Genomic DNA, 22,295 nt, shown 5'->3' with positions numbered 1-22,295 from the left:
TGGGAATTGAGAACAGATCAGAAGTGCCAAAGGCTGGAAGCCGATAGAGAGTTAGGACTGGATACGAATAAAGAAGAGCTGCCCCTGGAGAACTGGTAAGACTGTGCAGCCCGTTCTGGAAGGAGAGCCTGAAAAGGTCCAAGACACCTGGAGACAGGGTGTGTAATGGCAACCTCCACTCAACAGTCTAAAGGATATTAAAAGGCATCAGATGCTAGGTTTCACGGTATGCATTCAAGAGCTATAAGAATTCAAGGTTCTAAGACTGAACAATGAACAGCGATGAAACCTGCAGAGAAAAGAGGAGAACTTACATGGTCCTAAAGCAATAGTTTTCTATCGTGGCTGTACATTAGAATCACCTGGGGAGCTTTTAAAACTCCACATGCCCAAGTTGCATCCCAGACCAATTAAGTCAGAACCTCAGGGGGTGGGATTCAGGCACTGGTATAACTTAAAGCTCCCCAGTGATTCCGCTGTGCAGCAAGGCTGAGAACCACTGGTTTCAAGCAAGTGGCAGTGGTTATGCGTTTACCTGATTTATCCACTTATGTATCATGTGCATCACGATTCACAGATTAACCATAGTTCTACTTAAGTATACTTGTACTTAAGTTACTTATGTAGTTGGTCTACACAGACACTTAAGAAATTCTGCTCACCAGGTCTCAATGCACATTATCCAAGACTGGGAACTTTATAAGAAGCAGCTCATTCTGTCACCCTAATTTCAAAGACCAGTGTGGACTAGCAAAGCATTTATTCTATAGAGACTACTTATGTTGAAATAGATTTGGGGTTCAATGAAATGAATCCTTCTATTATCAGGGTTAGGCCGGCTGCAGGGCTCCTGAGCTATCTGTATGGCCCAAACCCTAGGTCAGGGATTTATAGAATATGATTTCCTTTGATATTTGGAGAATAAGGAGACATAAAGATTTTCACATCTCCCAAATATTTATTTTTGAGATATCTCCAGTTTTTCATTTGACGCACTGAATAGATTTGACCTCACAGGCCTTCTGAAATGATCTCAGGGCCCTCAGACCACTCTGAGAACCATTGTTCTCAGAAGTTACGAAATCCACAGATGTCTGTATTTTCCCGTTTTCACTTATAGAACTATGTGTTCTGTCCTTCACTTGCAAGGATTTTATTTTTATTCTTAATTGCCTCCCTAATCCCTTCTTCACTCAGCTGTGGTACATGATACATTCAGATTACAGGTGTGTGTCCTGGGCCATGTAGGAATAAATACTATTGATGTGCATATACAACTGTATTACAAAAAGGAATGATAAACTCCCAGGACAACCATTCTCCCCAGTAAAATGCTAAGTGGTTCTTAATCACATTTTAAAACACGATGAAGGATCCTGCTTGTAATGTACTCCAAAGTTCTACAAACAATAAAAGAAATAGTCTCAAGTTTTTCTTCTCAAAAAAGCCAATGATGAATCATGTTCAGAGTGTTTTTTAAAATGTGGTTGTGAATATATTTTTCTCCTAGAGTTGGTACTCCTAAATCATTGCTTACAATAAAAGTAGTAGGGATAGGGGAGATATAAGCTTAAAAAATGTGTCAGTGTTTGTAGTCAAAATCAGGGAGTAAAAAGTGGTGTTTTTTTGATTTACGGTAAATTTTCACCTAGAAAATAGGATTAATTTCACTACTTCACTGGATAAATTAATAAAATGAAATGACGTGGTAAGAACCATTTCATTTTAGCTCACGATCTCATTTTTAGCAGCCCTGTATGTTCCTTTTTGTAGTATCTTTATCCCAAATTCATTGTTTCCCTCTAAGCTATTTTCTTTATCTGTTTATTTTATTCTATCACATTAGATTTATAAATTCACGTTTTTAAAACTTAGAAGTTCATCGGAGAGTAGAAAAGTGGTTGCCTGGGGGAAATAGAGAGAGGTTGGTAAAAGGGTACAACCTTTCAGTTATAAGATGAATAAGATCTGAGGATCTAATGTATAATGTGGTGACCATAGTTGATGACACTGTAATGTATAATTGAAATTTCCAAGGCAGCCCTGATGGCCTAGCAGTTAAAGTTCCATGCACTCAGCTTTAGTGGCCTGGGTGCGGAACCACACCACTCGTCTGTCAGTAGCCATGCTGTGGCAGTGGCTCACATAGAAGAACTAAGGACTGCAACTAGAGTATACAACCACATACTGGAGCTTTGGGGAGGGGAAAAAAAAAAAGAAGATTGGCAACAGATGTTAGCTCAGGGTGAATCTTTCCCAGAAAAATAAACATAAACAAATAAATAAACAAAAACTAAAAATGCAAACTGTCCCCACAGATTTCCCCTTAAAAAATAAAAAAGAAAGAAATTTGCTAAGAGAGTAGAATGTCAATGTTCTCACCAAAAAATAAATAAGTAAATAAGTGAGGTGATGGATATGATAATTAGCTCATTGTGGGGGAATCCTTTTGTTACCACCACGTACAAACATAGTTCTTTACCCACCACACGAGAGGCCAGATAAAAACTGGAGCACCAGGCTTATGGCAAGGAAAGGGTTTTTATTTTGGGTGATGTCAGTCAGGAGGTGAGAGTGAGTCCTTGAATTTGTCTCATCACCCCAGAAGATGGGATACAAGGGGTTTTAAAGGTTGCAAGGAATGCGCTGCTTGTAGGGAGGGGGGGCCTGTGGCCTTGCTGGTTGGTGCTTTCCACTAGTCTGCATTTGGCCTTGTCAGGCTGCTTGCAGGGAGGAGGGTGGTAAGATAAGGGAATCTGCAGGCAGATGGCCTTGGTTGTCTGCCTCTGGGGTGGGTGGTGGATTCTGGTGCCAGGAACCTGAGGAGTAAAAACGGAAAGGGGATGAGTGCTTTGATTTTAACCCCCTATGTGCTGGGGTGTGTAGGGGAACCAATATCAGGGCCGGTATCACTTTCACAGTGTGTGTATCAAAACACCATGATGTGTACTTTAAATATCTTACAATTGTGTATGTTAATTATACCTCAATAAAGCTGAAACAATTTTTAAAGACTTAGAGGCTCTTTTTAAAGATAACACAAATCATAAAAATCACATTCATTATTTAATAATTAAAGTGTTTGGCAGCCTTCATCTAGGTATATATTATATAATCAAACACAAATGCAGCAAGGTATCGCATATAGTCCTTCTAGGACTCACTGTGTCAACAAGCTTTAGTTTAAGAAAGAATTCAGTTAAGATTCAGGTGAAAATTCTGTCAATCAAGTACCAGTTATTCTGACCAATGTTTTTTTTCCTAAATTGTGAATGTCCCAGAGATTATAATTGGTAGCTCTGACTGATGGAGATTATTGCATAAAGTCTTTTTCCTCCAACATGTTTAGTAGAATAAGAGTTTTTGAACTGTTAGTTGTAGGAGCAAGCCATCAGCCTCTCTCCAGAGTGACTGGTTGAGCAATCTCTCTTTTCATTGGAAGACTCTGAGGCTCAGGCAGGTCAAGTAACTTAACCAGTTAGTTAATGGCAGCAGAGCCGGGACTAACTCAGTTCTCCTAACTCTAAGCCTGGCTTACTCTCCACTTTACTGAATGTACTTCCAGGTGTTACTGGACTATGGGCCAGGTTGCATTACTCTAAAAGCAATAAGAGAGTGTGTTGATGGGGATAACACGAAAGCTGACACCAGCATAGTGGACAAGCTGTAAGTTCTACACTCATTCTTATGGGAAGGCAAGCATGATAAATAAATTGGTACATAAGTTACCTTCAACTATTGCTACATGCTATAAAGAAGATCAAATGGGGTGATATGGTGGAGTAGTTCCACCTTGGTCCTAGAGGTCAGGACTTCATTGAGGAGATGAGTTTTGAAGTGAGACCTGAGTGATGTTGACAGGTGGCAGCCATGCCTGTGGCTACAGGGAAACCATTCCAAGCAGATGCAATAGCAGATGCAGAGGCCCTGACACAGGAATGCACTTGGCGTGGCCTGGGGAGAGAAGGAAGGCCCATGTGGCTGCAGTGTGGCGATGACAGGGCAGAATGAGGGGAGACGAGGTCGCAGATGTGGCCAGGAGCCAGTTCTCACCAGGCCCTGTGCAATGTGGTTATTTCAGTTGCAGTGAGAAGCTAGTAGAAGATATCCAGCAGCAGAGTGACAGAAGTGGATGCATGCTTTTAAAAAGACCACTTTGGCTGTTCTCTGGAGATTGGACGGCAGCCCTGAGATGAGTTAGGGGCTGTTGCTAAAGAGGTCATGAGAGAGGTGACAAAGGTTGGCCGCTAGAGTAGACAGGACTTGCTGATGAGTTTTTGGTTGGAATCCCAGGGGGATGGTGGTGCTGTGCACTATAATGTGCAAGACTGGGGTGTGGGGGGAATCATCAGTAGTTCATTTAGAAGTGTGTAAGGTTGGAGAAGTCTATTGGAAATCCACGGAGAGGTGAAGAGCTGGCATTACATGCGAAAGCCTGGAACACAGAGGCCTGTCTATTTAGGGCCACCTCAAGGAAGCAGAGTAGGGAGTAATTATTCCCTCAGTGCAGGGGAGAAATGCAAATTTCAAGAGGAAAACCCTGAAGATAGCAGGATGGAGAAGGCTGGGAGACGAGGATTGGGAGGTGGGACGGGGCGGTGGGGGGGAGCTATCTCAAAAACGGTACAAAAACCCAGCGCTCTATGTCACCTCCCTAATCCCCAACACACACCTCGTATTTGAATAATTCAGCGGCAATTGTGTTAAAAGGAAATACTGAAACATTAAACATAATACAAGCAAAACATAAAACAAAACAAAATTGAATTACATAGATTCATTCAAGTACCATAGAAAGTAATCAACAGTTTTTCTTTGATACTTAACTCTGGGAAGATGTTTCATAATATGCAAAAGGGAGTTTTAACTATGTTACGTGCAGCTTGTAAGTACCAAAAAATTACAAACTATGCCTTTCAGGGTCAAATTTACAATGGAACATGTCCACGGGGCATAAAGAGTTCTAAGGAGCCCCCCAAACACCCTGTCCTCCTTCTGTTCTTTCTAGAATTGTTTGAAGTGGCAGCTTTGACGTAGATAAAGTTACTTTGGCTCTTCATTAGTAACAGTAGTCAAAGATATTTTCAAGTATGTCTCTTACCCAGTAATGGGGGAAAGGAATGGTGGCAGAGTCCTCTCGGTTCCTGTGGTTGGTTGGTTGGGATGTTTGAAATTAACACGTTGTCTCAAAAAGGAAATTGTTTAGCCAATGTAAGTTCTTAACTTCGGATAAAGTGCGTAATATGTAAAAGAGGACAGCTGTTTTGTCAAAGAGAAAAGAGGGGCATAAAGCTAGTTGAGTTCTCCCCATGGCTAGATTTTTTAATGAAATCAAAAGAGCTTCATTTATTTGAGTGGCTCTGATTAAAATGAAGATTCTACCCACCTCATCGACAGCTAGATGAATTGGGGGCAGGGTTGATAATGGGCTGCTTAGGGGAATAAAATCTGAGGGAGGAAATTCAGTGGTACAGCTATTTGGTTTACATAGTACAGATTTAGGACAAAGTTGCTTTGTTCTCCCATAGCCTTCCCAGTCAATAACCAATAGCTCCGTAGGAATCGTTGTCACATGAAATAAAATAAAATTAAATGTATTAGCGACAATGTATTAGTTAGGTGGAAAGAAAACTCAATTGTGGATGTGACTATTTTCATTTTGGTTTTTTGTTGTTGTTTTTCACTGTGGCATTTGAAATTGCTTCCTATTTTTATTTCTTGAGAAAACGATGTTTGGCTGTTATTGACCAAAAACACATGTGGGGCTTAGAGTGTACATACATACTAGAGTTTTGTTTTGCTATTATGATTCATTGTCTGGCTAACGCATGCCATAATTACCCATATTTGTACACATGTCATGGCCTTTTGTAATGAAAGACGACACTGTTGATGGCATAAGCTCTAAACGGGGGTGTGATCAAGGGAATTTTTTCACAGTCCTTACCAGTTAGGTAAACAGTCTGTACTTTGAAGTCTGGAGTAGCCACTTGAAATATGTGACCTCCAAAATTCTGCATTTTTTGTTTTTTTGTCTCCTGGCGACATAACGTATTTATACTTTGGCCACCACCTCCTCATACAGAAAGTTCTGCTGCTGTTTTAAAGTTTAAAACAACAAACGGGAAAGTTGCGTCAGATCGAGGATTCAGTGTTACTGAAGCTACCCTCCCTGCCTTCTGTTTATGTGGACAGATAATAAGGATTCAGAATACAAATGTACCGATAAAAAGAACCCTGCTCGTGGCAGATTAGTGAGCATGCATCCTTGGTTGTAAAAACAGCACTCCAGGGGCCGGCCTGGTGGTACAATGGTTAAGTTCAGCACACTCTGCTTCAGTGGCCTGGGGTCTGCAGGTTCAAATCCAGGGTTTGGACCTATCTACCACTCATGAAGCCATGCTGTGATGGTACCCACATTGCAAAATAGGGGAAGACTGGCACAGATGTCAGCTCAGAGCTAATATTCCTCAAGCGAAAAAGAGGAAGATTAGCAACAGATATTAGCTCAGGGCCAATCTTCCTCACCAAAAAAAAAAAAAAAAAGGAAGAAAGGAAAAGAAACAATAGCACTCCAGGGGTTCTCTAGTTATAATATCATTTTCATTAAGTCTTTTTCACCATTTAGCAAAGACAACTTGGGGGTCGTGTGGGGGTGAGGTGGAAGGAAATTGGAAACAAGCTAAGGCAAAATCTTCATGGCATGAATGCCAGTAGAAACTGCAGAAACCTGAGGTCCTTCCATCTGAGATGTGATGCCGAGCTCCTCAAGTGGTCTCTGTGGTCTTCTGCTGTGGACAATCACAGAATAACCAGGCACTTGGCTGAGCTCCCAGGAGCTGCTTCTGAGATGTTTCAAATTCACAGTGGTCAGGTTCTGCTCTCCCATTTCCTTGCCTCTCCAATCCCCTCTCCCACTTTCAGGCAACCTAAAGTAGATCTAAATGTGATTTGAATTTCACATGGTGCCATCTTGGGTTATAGTTTAATGCGCTTCACATCAATTGCATTGATATAAAGGGCACCTGCAGAATTTCTCAACCCCAGCGCTGTCGATGTATTGAGCTGGATATTTCTTTGTGATCGGGGGCTGTCCTGTGCATTGTAGGATGCTGCACAGCCTCCTTGGTCTCTACCCTCTAGATGCTGGTAAACACCCACCCCTCCCCACGTGGCAATCAAAAATGTCCCTAGACATTGCTAAATGTCCCCTGGGGGCGAAATCACCCCCAGTTGAGAACCGCTGAGTTATAGCAAGGAAAACTAACATTTATTTGGCATCTCTAATGTGCCAGATGTGGACTAGATGTTCTATGTAATCCTGACAATTATCCTGTGACGTCTTATCTCCTTTTTATAGATTAGGCAGCTGAGGGATGGCAAGGATAAGTGTTGTTGTTCTTCCATTTTGATGTTTTGGTTCCTTCTTTATTTTTCAATACTCAACAATGAAAATGCATTCTAACAGAGAAATTATTTTATACCAAGGAAAAACAGAAAATGTTATTTTAAATATATTTATTCTATAATATAGCTGGGTATTTTAGACATTCCCTAAATCACAAGCACTTAACTTAAAAATGTGCCAAAAGTATGAAAAGCCAAAACATCGTTATTGAATATTGATTTACCCACCTCAATACAGGTCGCCTTTTCTTTACTATTCTCTTAATGCTGGAAAGTAACCTCATTGTCTTGGATTTGTCATTTCTTCTGTTTTCTGGCCCGATAAACTATCTTGTATCTAGAATCCATTATTTCCTTTCCTGCACGCACCTCATTTATCCCCATTCGTGTTTCTCACTCTCAGTATTCCATTTGTCATTGATGCGTGTGCTCCTTCCATGATCTCTCTTCAGCTTTTCTCTTCATGCTTTTCCCAAGGACCTCAAGAAAACGTTCCTCAATCCCATTTGAAAGAAAGAAAAAATCCTAATGAATGTGTGAAAAGAGTGACATACCCGTAACAAGAAAATACTGTTGTTTACTGTTGGAGGCTTTCTGGGAGCTCAGAAATGCATTGAAATTCCTGTATGTTCCGTTCAGAATTTCCGTCCTCTTCCTCCTCTGTTTCAGCTCCAGTTGGTTTTTGTTTACCTGAAATCAACATTAGTTATCATTTTTCCATTGTAAATATATTTTAGTGGCATTATAAATTACCGTGGGCTAGAATTGGAAAGCTAGCAATCATGCATGTCATTGTCAGAAAAGAAAGAAACTACGTTCCAAATTGAAAACTGGTGTCCAAGTATAATTTTTCAAAAATTTCAGAACAATTTTCTCAAACAAATATAGAATGAATATATACTAAAGATTTTGTTTTAACTTATTGAAGGAACCAGGGGGATGGTAAAGCCAGTTTAAGAGATTATGGGAGAGACAGAGTATTTATAGTTATTGAAAGAAAGAATAGTGGGCTAAGATTGGAAATTAGATACAGAATTGGTTAATGCGCGACAGGGCGTAAAACAATCATAAAAGGATAACGAGGGGTTTATCTTTTATACGAGACAGAAATTGTTAGCATCTCTGAGAGATGAATTCATTTCTACTGGACAAATTCTATCAGTTTTCTATAATATCTACCCTCACAGAGATATAAAATATCCTAATCCATAGTAAGTTAAGCAATCGTGAGTTAAACAAAGGTCTCCAATTTCCCTAGAAAATTAGATAATCCTTGGTTGCCTGTTAGATACTTAAGAAAACTTTTTTTGATATTGAAAAAGTAACATAAACCCATTGTAGAAAGTTTTAAAAATTCTAAATTTTGCCAAAGGAGAGAAAAAAGCTACCCTCAAACCACTACCCAGATGCAACCACTATAAATAGAATTCATATGTTTCCTTACAAGTTCTTTTCTAAATATTTTTAACAGTGGAGCCATTATTGTGGAAAAAAATTTGGCAGGCTACTTTTTTTCTTCTACTTACCGTCCTATTTCATATCTAGTTTGTTATATAACGCAAGTGTCCTGTAAACATTTTAATGTCTGTATAACGATGCATTTTTTGTATCATGATTCTTTTCACTATTTCTCTGAATTCTAAAATTATTTATTATAGATAAATAATTCATTTATTGTGAATTTTTCCAGAATACAAAAAAATAGGTAATAATATAATGACCAATAATATAATGACCAATAGATTGTGGATACAATCTAGTTTAAGAAATAAGATATCACTCATAGAATTGGCCCCTCCCTCCATGAATTCTCCGAATGTACTCTTCTCCTTTGATTGTGTACATACGTCTCCCTGTGTACTGTGTAAGGGTTCCTCTGGGTGTGTATTGAGGAATGAGATGCCAATCAAAGGGCAAGCACATCTATAATGTCACTACGTTCTGCTAAGTCTTGAACATGGCTGTACCAATTTGTGTTCCCACCAATGCATGAAAGTCTGGTTTCTCTACATCAGGAGTTGGCAAACCTTTTCTGTGAAGGACCAGATAGGAAATATTTAAGCCTTGGTGAGCTACATGGTGTCTGTCACAACTGCTCAACTGTGCTGTTGCGCAAAAGCAGCCATAGATGATTCATGAGTGAATGAGCATGACTGTGTTCTAATAAAACGTTATTTAATGACACTGAAAGTTGAATGTCACATAATTGTCATATGTCACAAAATACGATTCTTCTTTTGATTTTTTTCCCAACAATTTAAAAATGTAAAAGACATTCTTAGCTTGCAGGTTATGCAGAACAGATAGCTGGTTAGATTTGGCTCGTGGTTCATAATTTGCCAACTGCTGCTTGACTTCCTCACTAAGAGCTGGTATTTTCAGATACCTTCAATGTTCCCAGCCTACTGGGTGTGGAATGGTAAATTGTGATTTTAATTTGCATTCTGGATTAGCAGTGAAGTCAATTGGCCACTAGGATTCACCCCACTGGTTTACTATTCATGTTTTTTTCCTTTATACTTTCAGAGTGTGGGTCTTTTATTTATTGACTTATACTTCTTTCTATTTTCTGGCCAGTTTTCCTTTGTTATATGCTTTGCAAATGTCCTCAGAGTATTGTGATTACCATTCTACTTTTTAAAAGGTATTTTTTGATGAAAAGAAGTTTTTCATTAAAATTAAATTTGTCCAACTGATATTGGACGGTGTGAGAAAAATTCATATTTTTCATACACATTGAGAACGTGAAAGGTGACCACAAAAGAGAGAGATCACTTTCTTGTATGCAAAAGAGGAAATATTTCTTCATTGGACCAGGGGGAGAAGAATGTTCTCACTTTGACTCCAGACTCCTTTTTGGTCCAGTAGTTTCCTTGAACGCTAACAGCTTGTCCGGTTGTGCAACCTGTCGTTCCACAGTGAAGACAGCATCTTTAAGCCCTGTTGTGGCCAGTGCTGCCCAAAGGCATGCATCTGATATTAATGAAATGTTACTCTGCTTTCACAAGTTTGCAAGCGTCTCTCTTCCAAGCCAGCTGACGTCATTCAAAGTAGAAAAAGACCCTCCCACTTGCGTTTGCTAATTGACTTTGATGGGCTCCTCTGTGTGCCTAAGTGGTTTCTGGAACAGAGAGAACTGTTGTAATCTGAAGAACTTTAGAAAGTCACACTGGCTAAGACTGCGCACCCCAAGCCAGCAAGGAAAAGGAGCAAAGTTGATATGCTGGTCAGCAAAGCGAGGTTTGGCTGCCTTGAGCCTTTTTAGACTTTGTGCTCCTGTGAAGGCTGTTCCTTCTGGAGAGCTGGGCCCACTTGGAACTGGGCTGGCATGCTTGACAGACGCCTCACGTCTTCTCAGACTAAGTGCTTTATTCCTGGGGTAAGCATACGGGCAGGGATGCAGGCCAGATGCACCGTGTGGTTTAAACAGGAATGTACTGAATTGTTAATGTGCTCAAGCTGAAATCACGTTCGTTGCTTCACTTTTTTAAAGTTTTCCTTATCTTGCCAGAAATGCCATTCACAGTTTTTTTATGGAAATATTCAGGTGGTTTAAGCAAGTAAAACTGTAACTCTGGTTTTAAACTCTATGTTATTGAGATCAATTTAGTAGTTGGGGGGAGAGAGAGCGACGCAGAGAAACAGTGGAAAATGGAAACGCTTTTTCCAGCTGCAGACAGCCCCTGGTTGCTTGTGGATCTTGCTGACAGCCTGGCCACTGGGCTTTTTTTTTTTTTTTTTTTTTTCCTGAGGCCTTTCTATGTAAATCAGGATGATTTGACTGCTTGTGGTACCGCAAATTAAAAAAATTAATTGCTGTTTGTCACTTAAAAAAAAGTTGAATTTAATGAAATACAGAAATGAAGTCTAATGTTTAAAATACTCAAAGACAGAGGTTTACCACACAAAGATTAGATGTTTTGGTCTTTAGATTTGGGTCAGAACTTTAAAAAAAAAAAGACCACATTGTTATAGGTGCCCTTTTAGGGAGGGGTTCAGAAAAAGTAATTCTAGAACCCAAATGTAAAAATAAAAATCCTAAGGTTACAAATATCTATGCTAATAGGATTTGAAAATATCATTTTAAAATCAATAAAATACAGTTTGTCTAGAAATTCTTTCCAAGCCAGCTCTTTGGTTTCCTGGTGTTCCAACCTATACTGAACTTAGTTGAACAGAGAAAAAAAACTTGCTAAGAAACGTCTGTGTATGGTAATCATTTGTTCTGTATTGTATCATATGAAAATATTCGTGCAATCAGTAAACCCTGAGATGGTTTGCTTACTCTATGTGATTTCAATGATGTTTTATTATATTTCATTTTAAATTTTCTAAAGATACAGTTTTTTTGGCTTCTGTTGGCCCCCGCAAATTTTGTATACCACAGCTATATTTCGTTAAGCTCTGATGTGGCTGGCAATGTATACACTAATTATAAAGGATTTCTGGGCAGTCGATGCTTCATACAAATTACTGAGCTTTTCAAAGGCCACTCACGTTTAATTCAGAAATTATTCAATACCTGTTTGTTTTGAGGGGCATCTGGAATCCTCATTTTCCGTTAACTTGCCTGCTTTCTAAGAATGTCACACACAAAATAGCTGTTCTAGTTGTTTCTGCAGAGGAATGCTATTATGAATTAGGAAAATGTATGATCCACAACCCAAACTGCCAAGTATCCAAATTGCCAAAAACCTTCCAGTCGTCATTTTGAATATTTTTAGCAGTGAAATTGGGCACAAAAATGTCACAGTTCTTTCCTTGGGATGTCAGTCTCGATGACTCCAAAACAGTTACTAGATCCTAGATCCCCAGTGCTAGATTTTTGCACGGGTTTGTCGCTTCTCATTTTAATTACCACCTGTGTTTCAATAGCACTGACAAATAGATGGATTTTTGTTTTAATGCTTAAGGTTTAAGTCGTTATAAAGACTTTATTCTGTTCCCACTTTGATCCAGTCATTCTCAAAGTTCCCAAAGTAATGCCATTCTTAAAGTAATGACAGAAACCTTTCTTTCAATTTGGATGATAATATAAATGGAGAGAATTTTTAAAAATACGTATATATATATTTATGTGTGTATGTATATGTACTATGGAATAACTTTTTAGGATGCTGAATAAACTATGTGGTCTTTACTTTTATTCTTATTAAGTATGATTTCAGTTTTTATATCAGTTGTACTTTTTTGTACCTTGAGATCATAATGGTTTATAACGTTGTGAAATTTCAGGTGTATATTATTATATATCACTTTCTGTATATACTGCATCGTGCTCACCACCAGTAGTCTAATATTTATCTGTCACCATACATATATGCCCCTTTCCCCCTTTTGCCCACCCCCTGACCCCCTTCCCCTCTGGTAACCACTAATCTGTTCTCTTTGTCCATGTTTTGTTTATCTTCCACATATGAGTGAAATCATATGGTTTTTGTCCTTCTTTGTCTGGCTTATTTCACTTAATAAAATTCCCTCAAGGTCCATCCATGTTGTTGCTAATGGGACGATTTTGTCTTTTTTATGGCCAAGTAGTACTCCATTGTATATATATACACCACATCTTCTTTATCCAGTCCTCAGTTGATGGGCACTTGGGTTGCTTCCACATCTTGGCTATTGTGAGTAATGCTGCAATGAACATAGGGGTGCATAAATCTCTTTGGACTGTTGATTTCAAGTTCTTTGGATAAATACCCAGTGGTGGGATAGCTGGATCATGTGCTATTTCAGTTGTGCTTTTTAAAATCACTACAAACCCCCAACGTGTGAAAGCACATTTAGAAATTATACATTTCTCTTCTTTTTTTTTCAAAGATTGGCACCTGAGCTAACATCGGTTGCCAATCTTCTTTTTTTCCTTCTTCTTCTCCTCCCCAAAGTCCCCAGGTACATAGTTGTATATTCTAGTTGTAGGTCCTTCTGGTTGTGGCATGTGGGATGCTGCCTCAGCGTGGCCTGATGAGTGGTGCTAGGTCTGCACCCAGGATCTGAACCAGTGAAACCCTCAGCCATCAGAGCGCAGCACACGAACTTAACCATCCGGCTACAGGGCCAGCCCCTAATTCTCTTCTTAGATTAAAATGAAATTAATAAATCAACAAAATTTGGTACAGATAATTATTTTTCACCGCCAAGAGGAAAAAAAATAAATATGACTCCGACTAGTGTTAAGTATATTTTATGAATTCTGGTATTGTTGCATTAAGTTTCTTGAACATAATATCCTTTGTGACTGGGATTGTGTGCCATTATTCTTAGGCCGAAATAGCCAACTCCTCTATCTCCTTTCTTCTTTTCCTTCAAATAAAAATGATCTCTCGGATTTGTGTAGGTTTTTCTGTTTATAATGTGCTGCCCATAATGTCGGTTTTTTCTGACTATGGGTAAGAGCAAGTGTTTGGATTCAGTTAGACTTATCTTTGAGTACTAGGCCAGCTCCTTAAAAACTGTGTGATTTGGCAAGTTTTATCTTCTCTGAGCCTCGGTCTCATCATCTGCGTAAAATTAGGAATAATAATATCTCTGTTTTAAGGTATTGGTGAGAATTTTTCTTAAAAATTACGGTGCATACAGACCGCTTAGCACAGTCCCTACAGGTGTTAAGAGAACGTACAGACCTACTTACATTTTCTGCAGTGGCTCATAAGGATGGAACTTAGCTCTGAGATCCCGATGATGTCTGGGAGAGGACCAAGGGTAAGTTGCGTGTGAGTTGTTTTTATTTGCATATTGGGAGAAAGATCGAGAGATTAAAGTACATAACAACCCTGTAAAGATATCCAGGTATCTTAACTGGATATCTGTGGGTCTGGGATCAGATGGCTGGGAGGGAAAGGCAAGTGAGAACCTTCTGGAAACTATATGCAGATATTTGAGTCTCTGTGTGTATACATATGTACATGAACATCTTCTAGCTTCAGGAGATTCTTGAAATGGCTCTCAACTCCCAAATGGTAAAGAACCAGAGCTCCTGAATGGTAATAATTCTGAGAAAACAAAAAAATGGCAGAAGTTAAATATTCTCAGAAGTCTACTAATTTTTGAATTGTTCTTTCTTTCTCTTTACCTTTATATTGCTAAAGCAGTTTAGAAAAAAGAAAAAAAGGAAGTTGACATTTGACTCTGTATACCCATATACTCTAAAACAAATCATGGTCTAAGCCTATAGGTTCGTCCATCATTTTTCAGATATAATTTGTATTTAAATGGAAGCATGATGTTTAAAAGGTCTGGTGGCTAATACGTGTACATGAGGATGCTTTAAAGGATCAGCACGAAGATGCAGGCTTTATCACCTGGAGATGCCAGAATGTTAATTTAACCCCGCCCCAGAAAACAATCAGTTTGTGGAAATGATAATTTTGTGCAAGCCTGACAGACATTTGCCAAGTTATTTTTATTGTTCAAATTGAAAAAACTTGAAAGACAGCTTTCCATGGCAAAGTAATTAATTAAAAGCTATTAATATGAAACATAGAAGAAATATTAAATGAAATGTTGTGTGGAGGAACACCCCACAATCTCACTACTTTTGGTCAAATATTTTTATTCTGGCAAATGATATCCCAGTGCCTTTCCACGAGCATCTGTATTTTTCTGGCTGTAACTATAGTGTGGTTACTCTAGACTGTTCTGGGTTCTGCATTTTTCCTGTAGCTGTATTTTGAGATCACTTTTTAATCACGGTGTGATAAAGCATTGTGTGGATTTACCATAGTTTGTCCAAATAAAAGAGTTGTTTTTTGTTGGATTTTTTAGTTGATTTTATAGTTTTGTTTTTATAGATAAATCTGTAATAACAATTTTGAGCATATGGTTCTTGGCTCTGTTAAATAACTTCTTTGAGATAAATTCTCAGATGTGGAGTTATTTCCACAATGAGTTGATTTGAATGTTCTTATGTTCTATGCCTTTCCATATCTGTTTTCAAAATGATTATACCAGTTGACAATGCCAGCATAATATTAATAATATACTAATTTCATCACAGTATGCTCCACATTAGGTATAATAATTGCTTTAAAATGTACATAAGTATACAACATCACTTCAATTTCTATGTAGTAGATTACTAGCAAAGGTGAATATTTATCTGAATATTTTTGTATCTCTGTGTAAATTATTTTATTAGATTTCCTGTGTTTAGATTCAGATGTTACTTTTGTTAGATGTGAAGAGTGGCTCTTTATAGAATAAACTCTTAGACCATTTTCTTCCTATCCAGTCCCAGCTATCAAAATATTTCCATTTATAAAAACCTGCTGATGTTACTAAGGGGTACTTCAGTGTGAGACAACAGAGCATTAGTTTGATTAGAAATTGACACTAGACCAGTTAAAAGATTAAGCCTCGATTTTGCGAAGTGGAACCAAAAGCTTTTGACTTTGTTTAGATATCTAACTTATTTCCTGCAGAGAGCTAGTAACTCAGACAAATATGAAAAAGACCACATCTGACTCAAGCTGTAGTTAAGATGAAAGTGTCTTCTGTCTCACCTTTGGGTTCATAGATTTTGCATTGTCAAGGACAGCACAAACCAGTAAATCGTCGTTTTTATTGATTCAGAGCTGTCAGAGCCAAGAGGGGACTCTGTACCCTTGTAGCTTCCAGGGGGCTCCCACTTCCAGTGGTCATTTGGAGGAGCACCCGTCTCCCCGACTCTTCCTGCAGAGTTGGAGAACTGGAATTTTCTACACTCTTTCTTGGTAAGGGAGCTGCTGTCGTTTTTTACCTTAATGTAATATGATGTCATTTGGGGACCTTACAAACAGTACCTACCTGCTTTTAAAACTTGGTCGAATTATATAGTGTTGTTACCTGTTAGTGGCATTTTAGGCATCAGAAAAGAGAAAAATCTGACCTCTGAAATCATATCTATATCCTTATCTATGCTATCAACACATAAAATAGATCTGCCAAAGTCCGGAAGGTTCCACACGCTCTGATACAAGTGCCCTTTTCACAAAGTCTGTTTGTTTCTTCCTGGGCCTCCTAATCTTCCTGGTTACTCAGGGACAGAAAATGACTTTGGTTCGAGAACATGAAAGGATGGACAGAGCTCACTGCACTGAGAGGAGAACAGGATTTTATTCTTGGTTCCAGCTCTGCTTTCTTCATTTGGGAGCAAGCTAATTAACATCTCTAGGCTTGTTTTATCACCTAAACAGTGAAGGTAATAATTCTTATCTCTCCGTTGCTCTATATGGGAGGTTGTAAAGACCCATAGGGGGGTTACGAAATACTTAAAGCATCTCAGAATAGCTGTTTATAGTTTTGTCTTTCCTTTGAAGCCCAGCAATGGCTTAAAGAATGTACCTTCGATATTAATATATATTGAATCAAGTATTTTAACCTCGGATCTTTTTTTTTTCTTTTTTCTTTTTGGGCCTCTCCTGTCTTGGCACCAGCATAGGGATTTCTGCCGCATGAAACTTGATGAGCCTGAGATCCGTCCTATTGGGTCCAGGTTTATAACCGTTTTCGTGACTTAAATGTTCAACAGAAACACATGCTTGGAACCTTTCAAGGCTAAGTTCCACATCAGCGGGCTTTTTCATCATTCACAGCCCCACTTCCAAAGGCTTTTACAGTAAACTGCGAATAATTAATGTGAGCGTGATATTTGGATATTTTTAAAAACGAGTTTATATATGCACTCAAATACAACAGTATGAAAAAGAAGTAACTTCATGATATTGCCAAAAATAGTAATCACCTACACATGATATGTGTTGAGTGCTACCCAGGTGAAAGAAAACGTGATCTCCATTGTTGAGGAAATTACCACTTATGCAGATAACAACAAGAGAAAAAAATGTGTGCGCAACTGTGCAAATATTGAGGACTAAAGAACCATGAATGTCTGTTCTAGGCAGGATAAATATTTAGAGAATTCTCAGGGTAAAAGATTAGTTGAAAGTTCAGAAGTTGTGGAATATAGTTCAATTTAACAGCAATTAAAGAATAGGTTTGTCAACTCTCTTTAATATGATTCAGTTGTGTATGTTTCTCACTGTAGCTAGACCGTGGCGGCCCAAGATGCTGACGTGGCTGGATTTGTGCTCCGTAAAAGTTTGTATTTTAAAGAGATCTCCAACCCGTGCCCTCGTCTTTGCATTTCATGGGAAGGATAGGAATTCACAGGCTATTGTAGGAGGCATGACAGGATTCAGGGTCCCCATGAGAGCCATCACTTGGCTGCTCCTGGACACCTTTTGAGAGATGTGATGTTGTAGCTGGAACAGCTAATTGGTGGAGATGTTGCAAGTTGTTTGTTTAAAGAGATTCAAAAAGAGCAAGTTGTCACTGAGCTCCACATTAATAAAGCTACGTAAGCCAATAAGAGAGAATTTGTATGAATAATAAAAGGTCCTTATTGCTGATGCAATATATGCTTTGGGTTGAGAAAATGTGTATTTGTTTAATTTCTACAGCTGAGTGAGTTCACTTGCTTTCTCTGGGACTATTTTTCATTCTAGCAGCATAAATTTAGCACTCATAATACCACTAAAATTGAAGATATTATGCTAATTGAAATAAACCAGTCACAAAAGGACAAATACTGTAGATTCCTCTTATCTGAGGTTCCTGGAATAGACTAAGTCATAGAGACGGAAAGTAGAATGGTGGTTGCCAGGAGCTGGGGGAAGCGAGAAATGGGGAGTTAGTGCTTAATGGGGACAGAGTTTCAGTTGGGGAAGATGAAAAAGTTCTGGAATGGGTGGTGGTGATGGTTGCTTAACATTGTGAATGTACTTAATGCCATTGAACTGTATACTTAAAAAGGGCTAAAATGGGGGCCGGCCCCTGGCCTGGTGGTTAATTTCAGCACATTCTGCTTCAGCCTGGTTCAGTTCCTGGGCGTGGACCCACACCACTCATAGGCAGCCATGCTGAGGGGTTACCCACATACAAAATAGAGGAAGACTGGCACAGATATTATCTCAGGGCAAATCTTCCTCAGCAAAAAAAAAAAGAAAAAAAAAGGCTAATTGGCAAATTTTGTTGTGTATCTTTAACACAAATTTTTAAAATGCAATTAAATTAATAAAACCCTTTAGTGATTATGTGTGTTGCATGAGACCAAATGCTTTATGCATATTATTTAATCCTCACAGCAACCCAGGCAAGGAGACACATTGTTGTCTCTATTTTACAGATGGAGAATCTGAGCACAGTCAGAAATGTCACAAGTCTAGGGCCGCACAGGTGTCAGCAGCGTAAGTGAGGACTGGACGCCAGTAAGGAGACTGTCACGTGCACACCCCACACACAGACCTGCCTGTCTGTGCCTGGCTTCCTTTTTTGTTGTTTTTTTGTTTTTCCCTCTGATAATTATGTTCTTACTGCCCAGGCTGCTATTGCGATTGCAGCCTTCCATCAGGCATAGGGACTTGGGTTCCCTGGGTCTTCATTCATGGAGCTCCTCCTTGACCTTTGGGCCCTGAGGGTCCTGCAGCAGAAGGTGAGGCTGCCCACCAACCCTCCAGTGGTCAGCCAGGCCCTTCAGGCCTTTCCAGCAGCAAATCAGAGACCAGCTGCCTACTAGCTTCTTAGCAGATCTCTTGAAAATCCCCCAACAGACCTGCTACCAAGATCGCCTCAAAATTAACTCATGCTTTAAACATCATTTTAACCCTGTCTAAACAGGCCACTTTTCTTAAAATGCTTTTTTTGTCTTCTAGAATGTTCCCTCAAAAATTAAAAATGACTCGTTTTTTCCTTATCGTTATGTCCCAGCTACTTTTCAGAAAAACCAGAGCACAGACTCATTTCCACAAAGGAATGTATATAAAAGCCAAATAAAGATATTTTTGTAAAGACTGCGTATATACCATTTCTTTCCCTTTTTTTTTTCTTGCTGAAATCTGTTTACCCAGATTTCACATAAGGTTTTCTGTTTGTTTGTTTTCGTTTTGTTTGATCTGTTTAGTTTGCAGTTACAGACTTTGGATCAAGCATGTGCTATATACCATCATTCTGTTGCATTACAGATGAGAAGACAATTAATTCTGTGGTAAAGTCAATTTCATGAAACAAGAAAGAAAGGTGCTTGGGGGAATTCGACTGAGTCAGAGATGTTTGCTGATTCTGCTACCTATTGATTTTTGCCTCTTTACGTTCCTCTACTTATACTTTTTAATTGGGCAAAATGATGAACTTGAAGGCTACTGGCTACCTCCAGAAATTTCAGTGTCTTTGAAAAGCTCGTTGGGAGCACGTGCTATTCCACTGTTCTCCTTTCTACCTTTTTCATTCTACCGTGGAAAACCAGATGGTCTGCACCAGCTGAGAGAAATCATTTGCAACCCAGTATATTTGCATAATTTCCTCTCTGCCCTTAATCTGGAACAAAGGAAGCAACATCATAGGCCAGCATAATGAATTAAATCAAGTTCTTAATTACAGAATTAAGAAACTTTTTGAACATAGTTTAAGATTCCATGCTCGTATTTCTCTCCGAGTTCTAGCCTTCCTTGTGAAATGTGATTTCCATTCCAAGCTTTTTCCTGATTAGTTCGTCATTTCAACAAGTCCAAATGCTGGCAGTTTTTACAAACCTAAGGAAAATAATTATGACATTTAAAATACAAATAGAGACATGCAGACTTTCAAATCTTCTACCCTCCCGCTGCTTTCTTGAGGCCAGTTCAGTTTCTCCTAATAAGGACGTTGACCTGCTCACAGGGCTGTGACAAGTATTTTCACAGGTCTGTTCTGTCAGTGTATTCACCGCATAGCCTAAGCTGAGCAGGCTAGAGTGGCCTTACTCACCGAAGGAGTATTCAGCCTAAAAGTACATTCTAGCACCCAAGTCAGTCTCACTATACTTCATTCTTATGCTTAGAAAAGGTAATGCCTCTTTATTTGTATTCCTGTTTTCATTCAGAGTGCATGAACTGAGGTGACTTTTATACATCACGTCCCATGGCAGGGCTTCTCTCTGAAGCAGGGGAGAACATGGCATCTGTTCCTGTTAATTCTTACCACACCGGCAGAACATAATTGCTTTATCGCAAGGGCTGTGAAGATAACACGTCACCACTGTATGAATGCTCTTAGGTTACGGAATTTAGTCAGTGACTAATGTTATCGTGGACGTGTACCGAAATAGACAACAGTAGGATTGCTAAATTGTGAAAGAGAAGAGTAGTCAGTAATAATCAGCGAATGATAAGCAAGTACATGGCTTAAAAGCATTCCAGGAGTTCCATTTCTAAGTTTTGCTACCTGTTTGTTGTTTTCGAAGAGTTTGTTTTAATGAAACTTGTCATTTTTCAAAAGTATATATTTCATTGTTATATAAATGACAAGGGCACATATGCATTTAGTTGCAGAATTGTGTTTCAAATGATACTGAAAGGAACCATCTCTTGGTTGCATTTCATAGTTTTTAAGGGAGACTGTTTTACATATAATATTTAGTACCTTTGAAATTATTAGCTAGTATATTTGATTTTCTCATCTTCTGAGCAAAAGAAGGAATATATACATCTGTGTCAATAAAATCCATAAACAGTATGGGGACATATTTTCAATCTATCAAACATATTACATCATCTCTGGTAAAGTTGTAAATTATACTAATCTTTTAATAAAATTATTTTTCTTATTCATGAAATGTTATAAGTTTGGTAGCAGAAAAATGCAATCTGTTCAGTAAAAGATAATGAAAGATAATCTTAGGGAAATGGGCTTTCTAAACAATAATATGGCTTAAATTTTAATTCTAAATGATTATGTGCTTTAAAATAGAATTGGACTTTAAAATTTTATGATTCTTTATGAAATCTATATTTTTATATACTTGGGAAAATCTTAATTAAGGACATGACTCTTCTCAACTGTTTTTAGGTCAGCCAATGTATGATGTAAACTGAGGATGGGAGCGTTTCTTTTCTTTACAGTTGACTGATCTGTGTTGATTTAGTATAAGTTACACATCAAAGTAAAATGAACTGCAAAGACGTCTAAAGCTAATTGAAGGGAAAAAGAAAGTAAATGCTTGGTAAGAGGGAATGCAATGCTCCCGGGCTTGTGAACTATTGACATTTCTTGTTCGTTGGCATCTCGATTGAGAGTGTGAAGTTAGATTTCCAGCTTCGTTCTTTAAAAATGTCCCTTATACTCCTTTCTGGCAGTCGAGGGCTTTGCATTAATCGTATTTATCCTAGAATGTCTGTTTATTCTATTAACTCTGACAGCAGCCATTATCTATTTCATTGCCCAAAGACATTGTAATGAAGTAGTATGAGCAAAGCTTTATTTCTAGTATAAACAACAAATATTATAGGCATTGGTCAAACTCTAAGTATTCTGGTTAATGTTTTGAAAACTTGATATTTATCAATACCAGCAAGTGGCTGGTAGCTTAAGTACAGTCATGTGTCTCTTGACAATGGGGATGTGTGGGAAATGCATCGTTAGGCAATTTCATTGTTGTGTGAACATCATCGAGTGTATTTACACAAACCTACACACCTAGGCTCTATGGTACTAATCTTACGGGACCACCATCGTACACGCGGTCTGTTGTTGACTGAAGCGTTGTTATGCAGCACATCACTGTGCTCGGTTAGTAGTAAAAGGGAACTTACGTTTCTTCAGAAAAACTGGAATTGCCTCTAATTAGATCAATGACATTGAACACATCACCTGGTATCTCTGAGAGTCAATTTCCTTGTCTTTACAATTGAAGCAATGATATGAGCCTTATCAACCTCAAGGATCAAATATAATATATATGAAAATCTTGAAAATAGGAAATCACTGTGTGATGATAAGGGATTAATAATTTGACAACCATTGTTAAGCACGGGCATATCTTCTTCCTCCTGACTTGGTCCCTTAAACCGCTTGCCTGGAGATTTGACTTCTTTTAG

The 22,295-nt window shown here is 38.5% G+C and overlaps 1 protein-coding gene across 6 annotated transcripts in view; it reads left to right on the top strand.

Annotated features, from left to right (window-relative positions):
• Nucleotides 1–22,295, top strand: part of CACNB2 (calcium voltage-gated channel auxiliary subunit beta 2) — a 353,267-nt gene that overhangs the window by 164,319 nt on the left and 166,653 nt on the right. The window contains exon 1 of one of the 6 annotated variants that reach the window (XM_070254928.1): nucleotides 10,274–10,786. The exons of the other annotated variants lie outside the window; for them this stretch is intronic. Within the exon in view, the coding sequence (XP_070111029.1) occupies nucleotides 10,736–10,786 (51 nt within the window). The 5' untranslated portion in view covers nucleotides 10,274–10,735. Of the gene's footprint in view, nucleotides 1–10,273; nucleotides 10,787–22,295 lie in introns of those variants that run through there. 6 annotated transcript variants of the gene reach the window in all.

The sequence above is a fragment of the Equus caballus genome, chromosome 29 (genome assembly GCF_041296265.1).
Source record: "Equus caballus isolate H_3958 breed thoroughbred chromosome 29, TB-T2T, whole genome shotgun sequence".
NCBI classification, from domain to species: domain Eukaryota; kingdom Metazoa; phylum Chordata; class Mammalia; order Perissodactyla; family Equidae; genus Equus; species Equus caballus.
The sequence above is the reverse complement of the archived record's forward strand: the minus strand, read 5'-3'. Positions and strand labels throughout refer to the sequence as shown.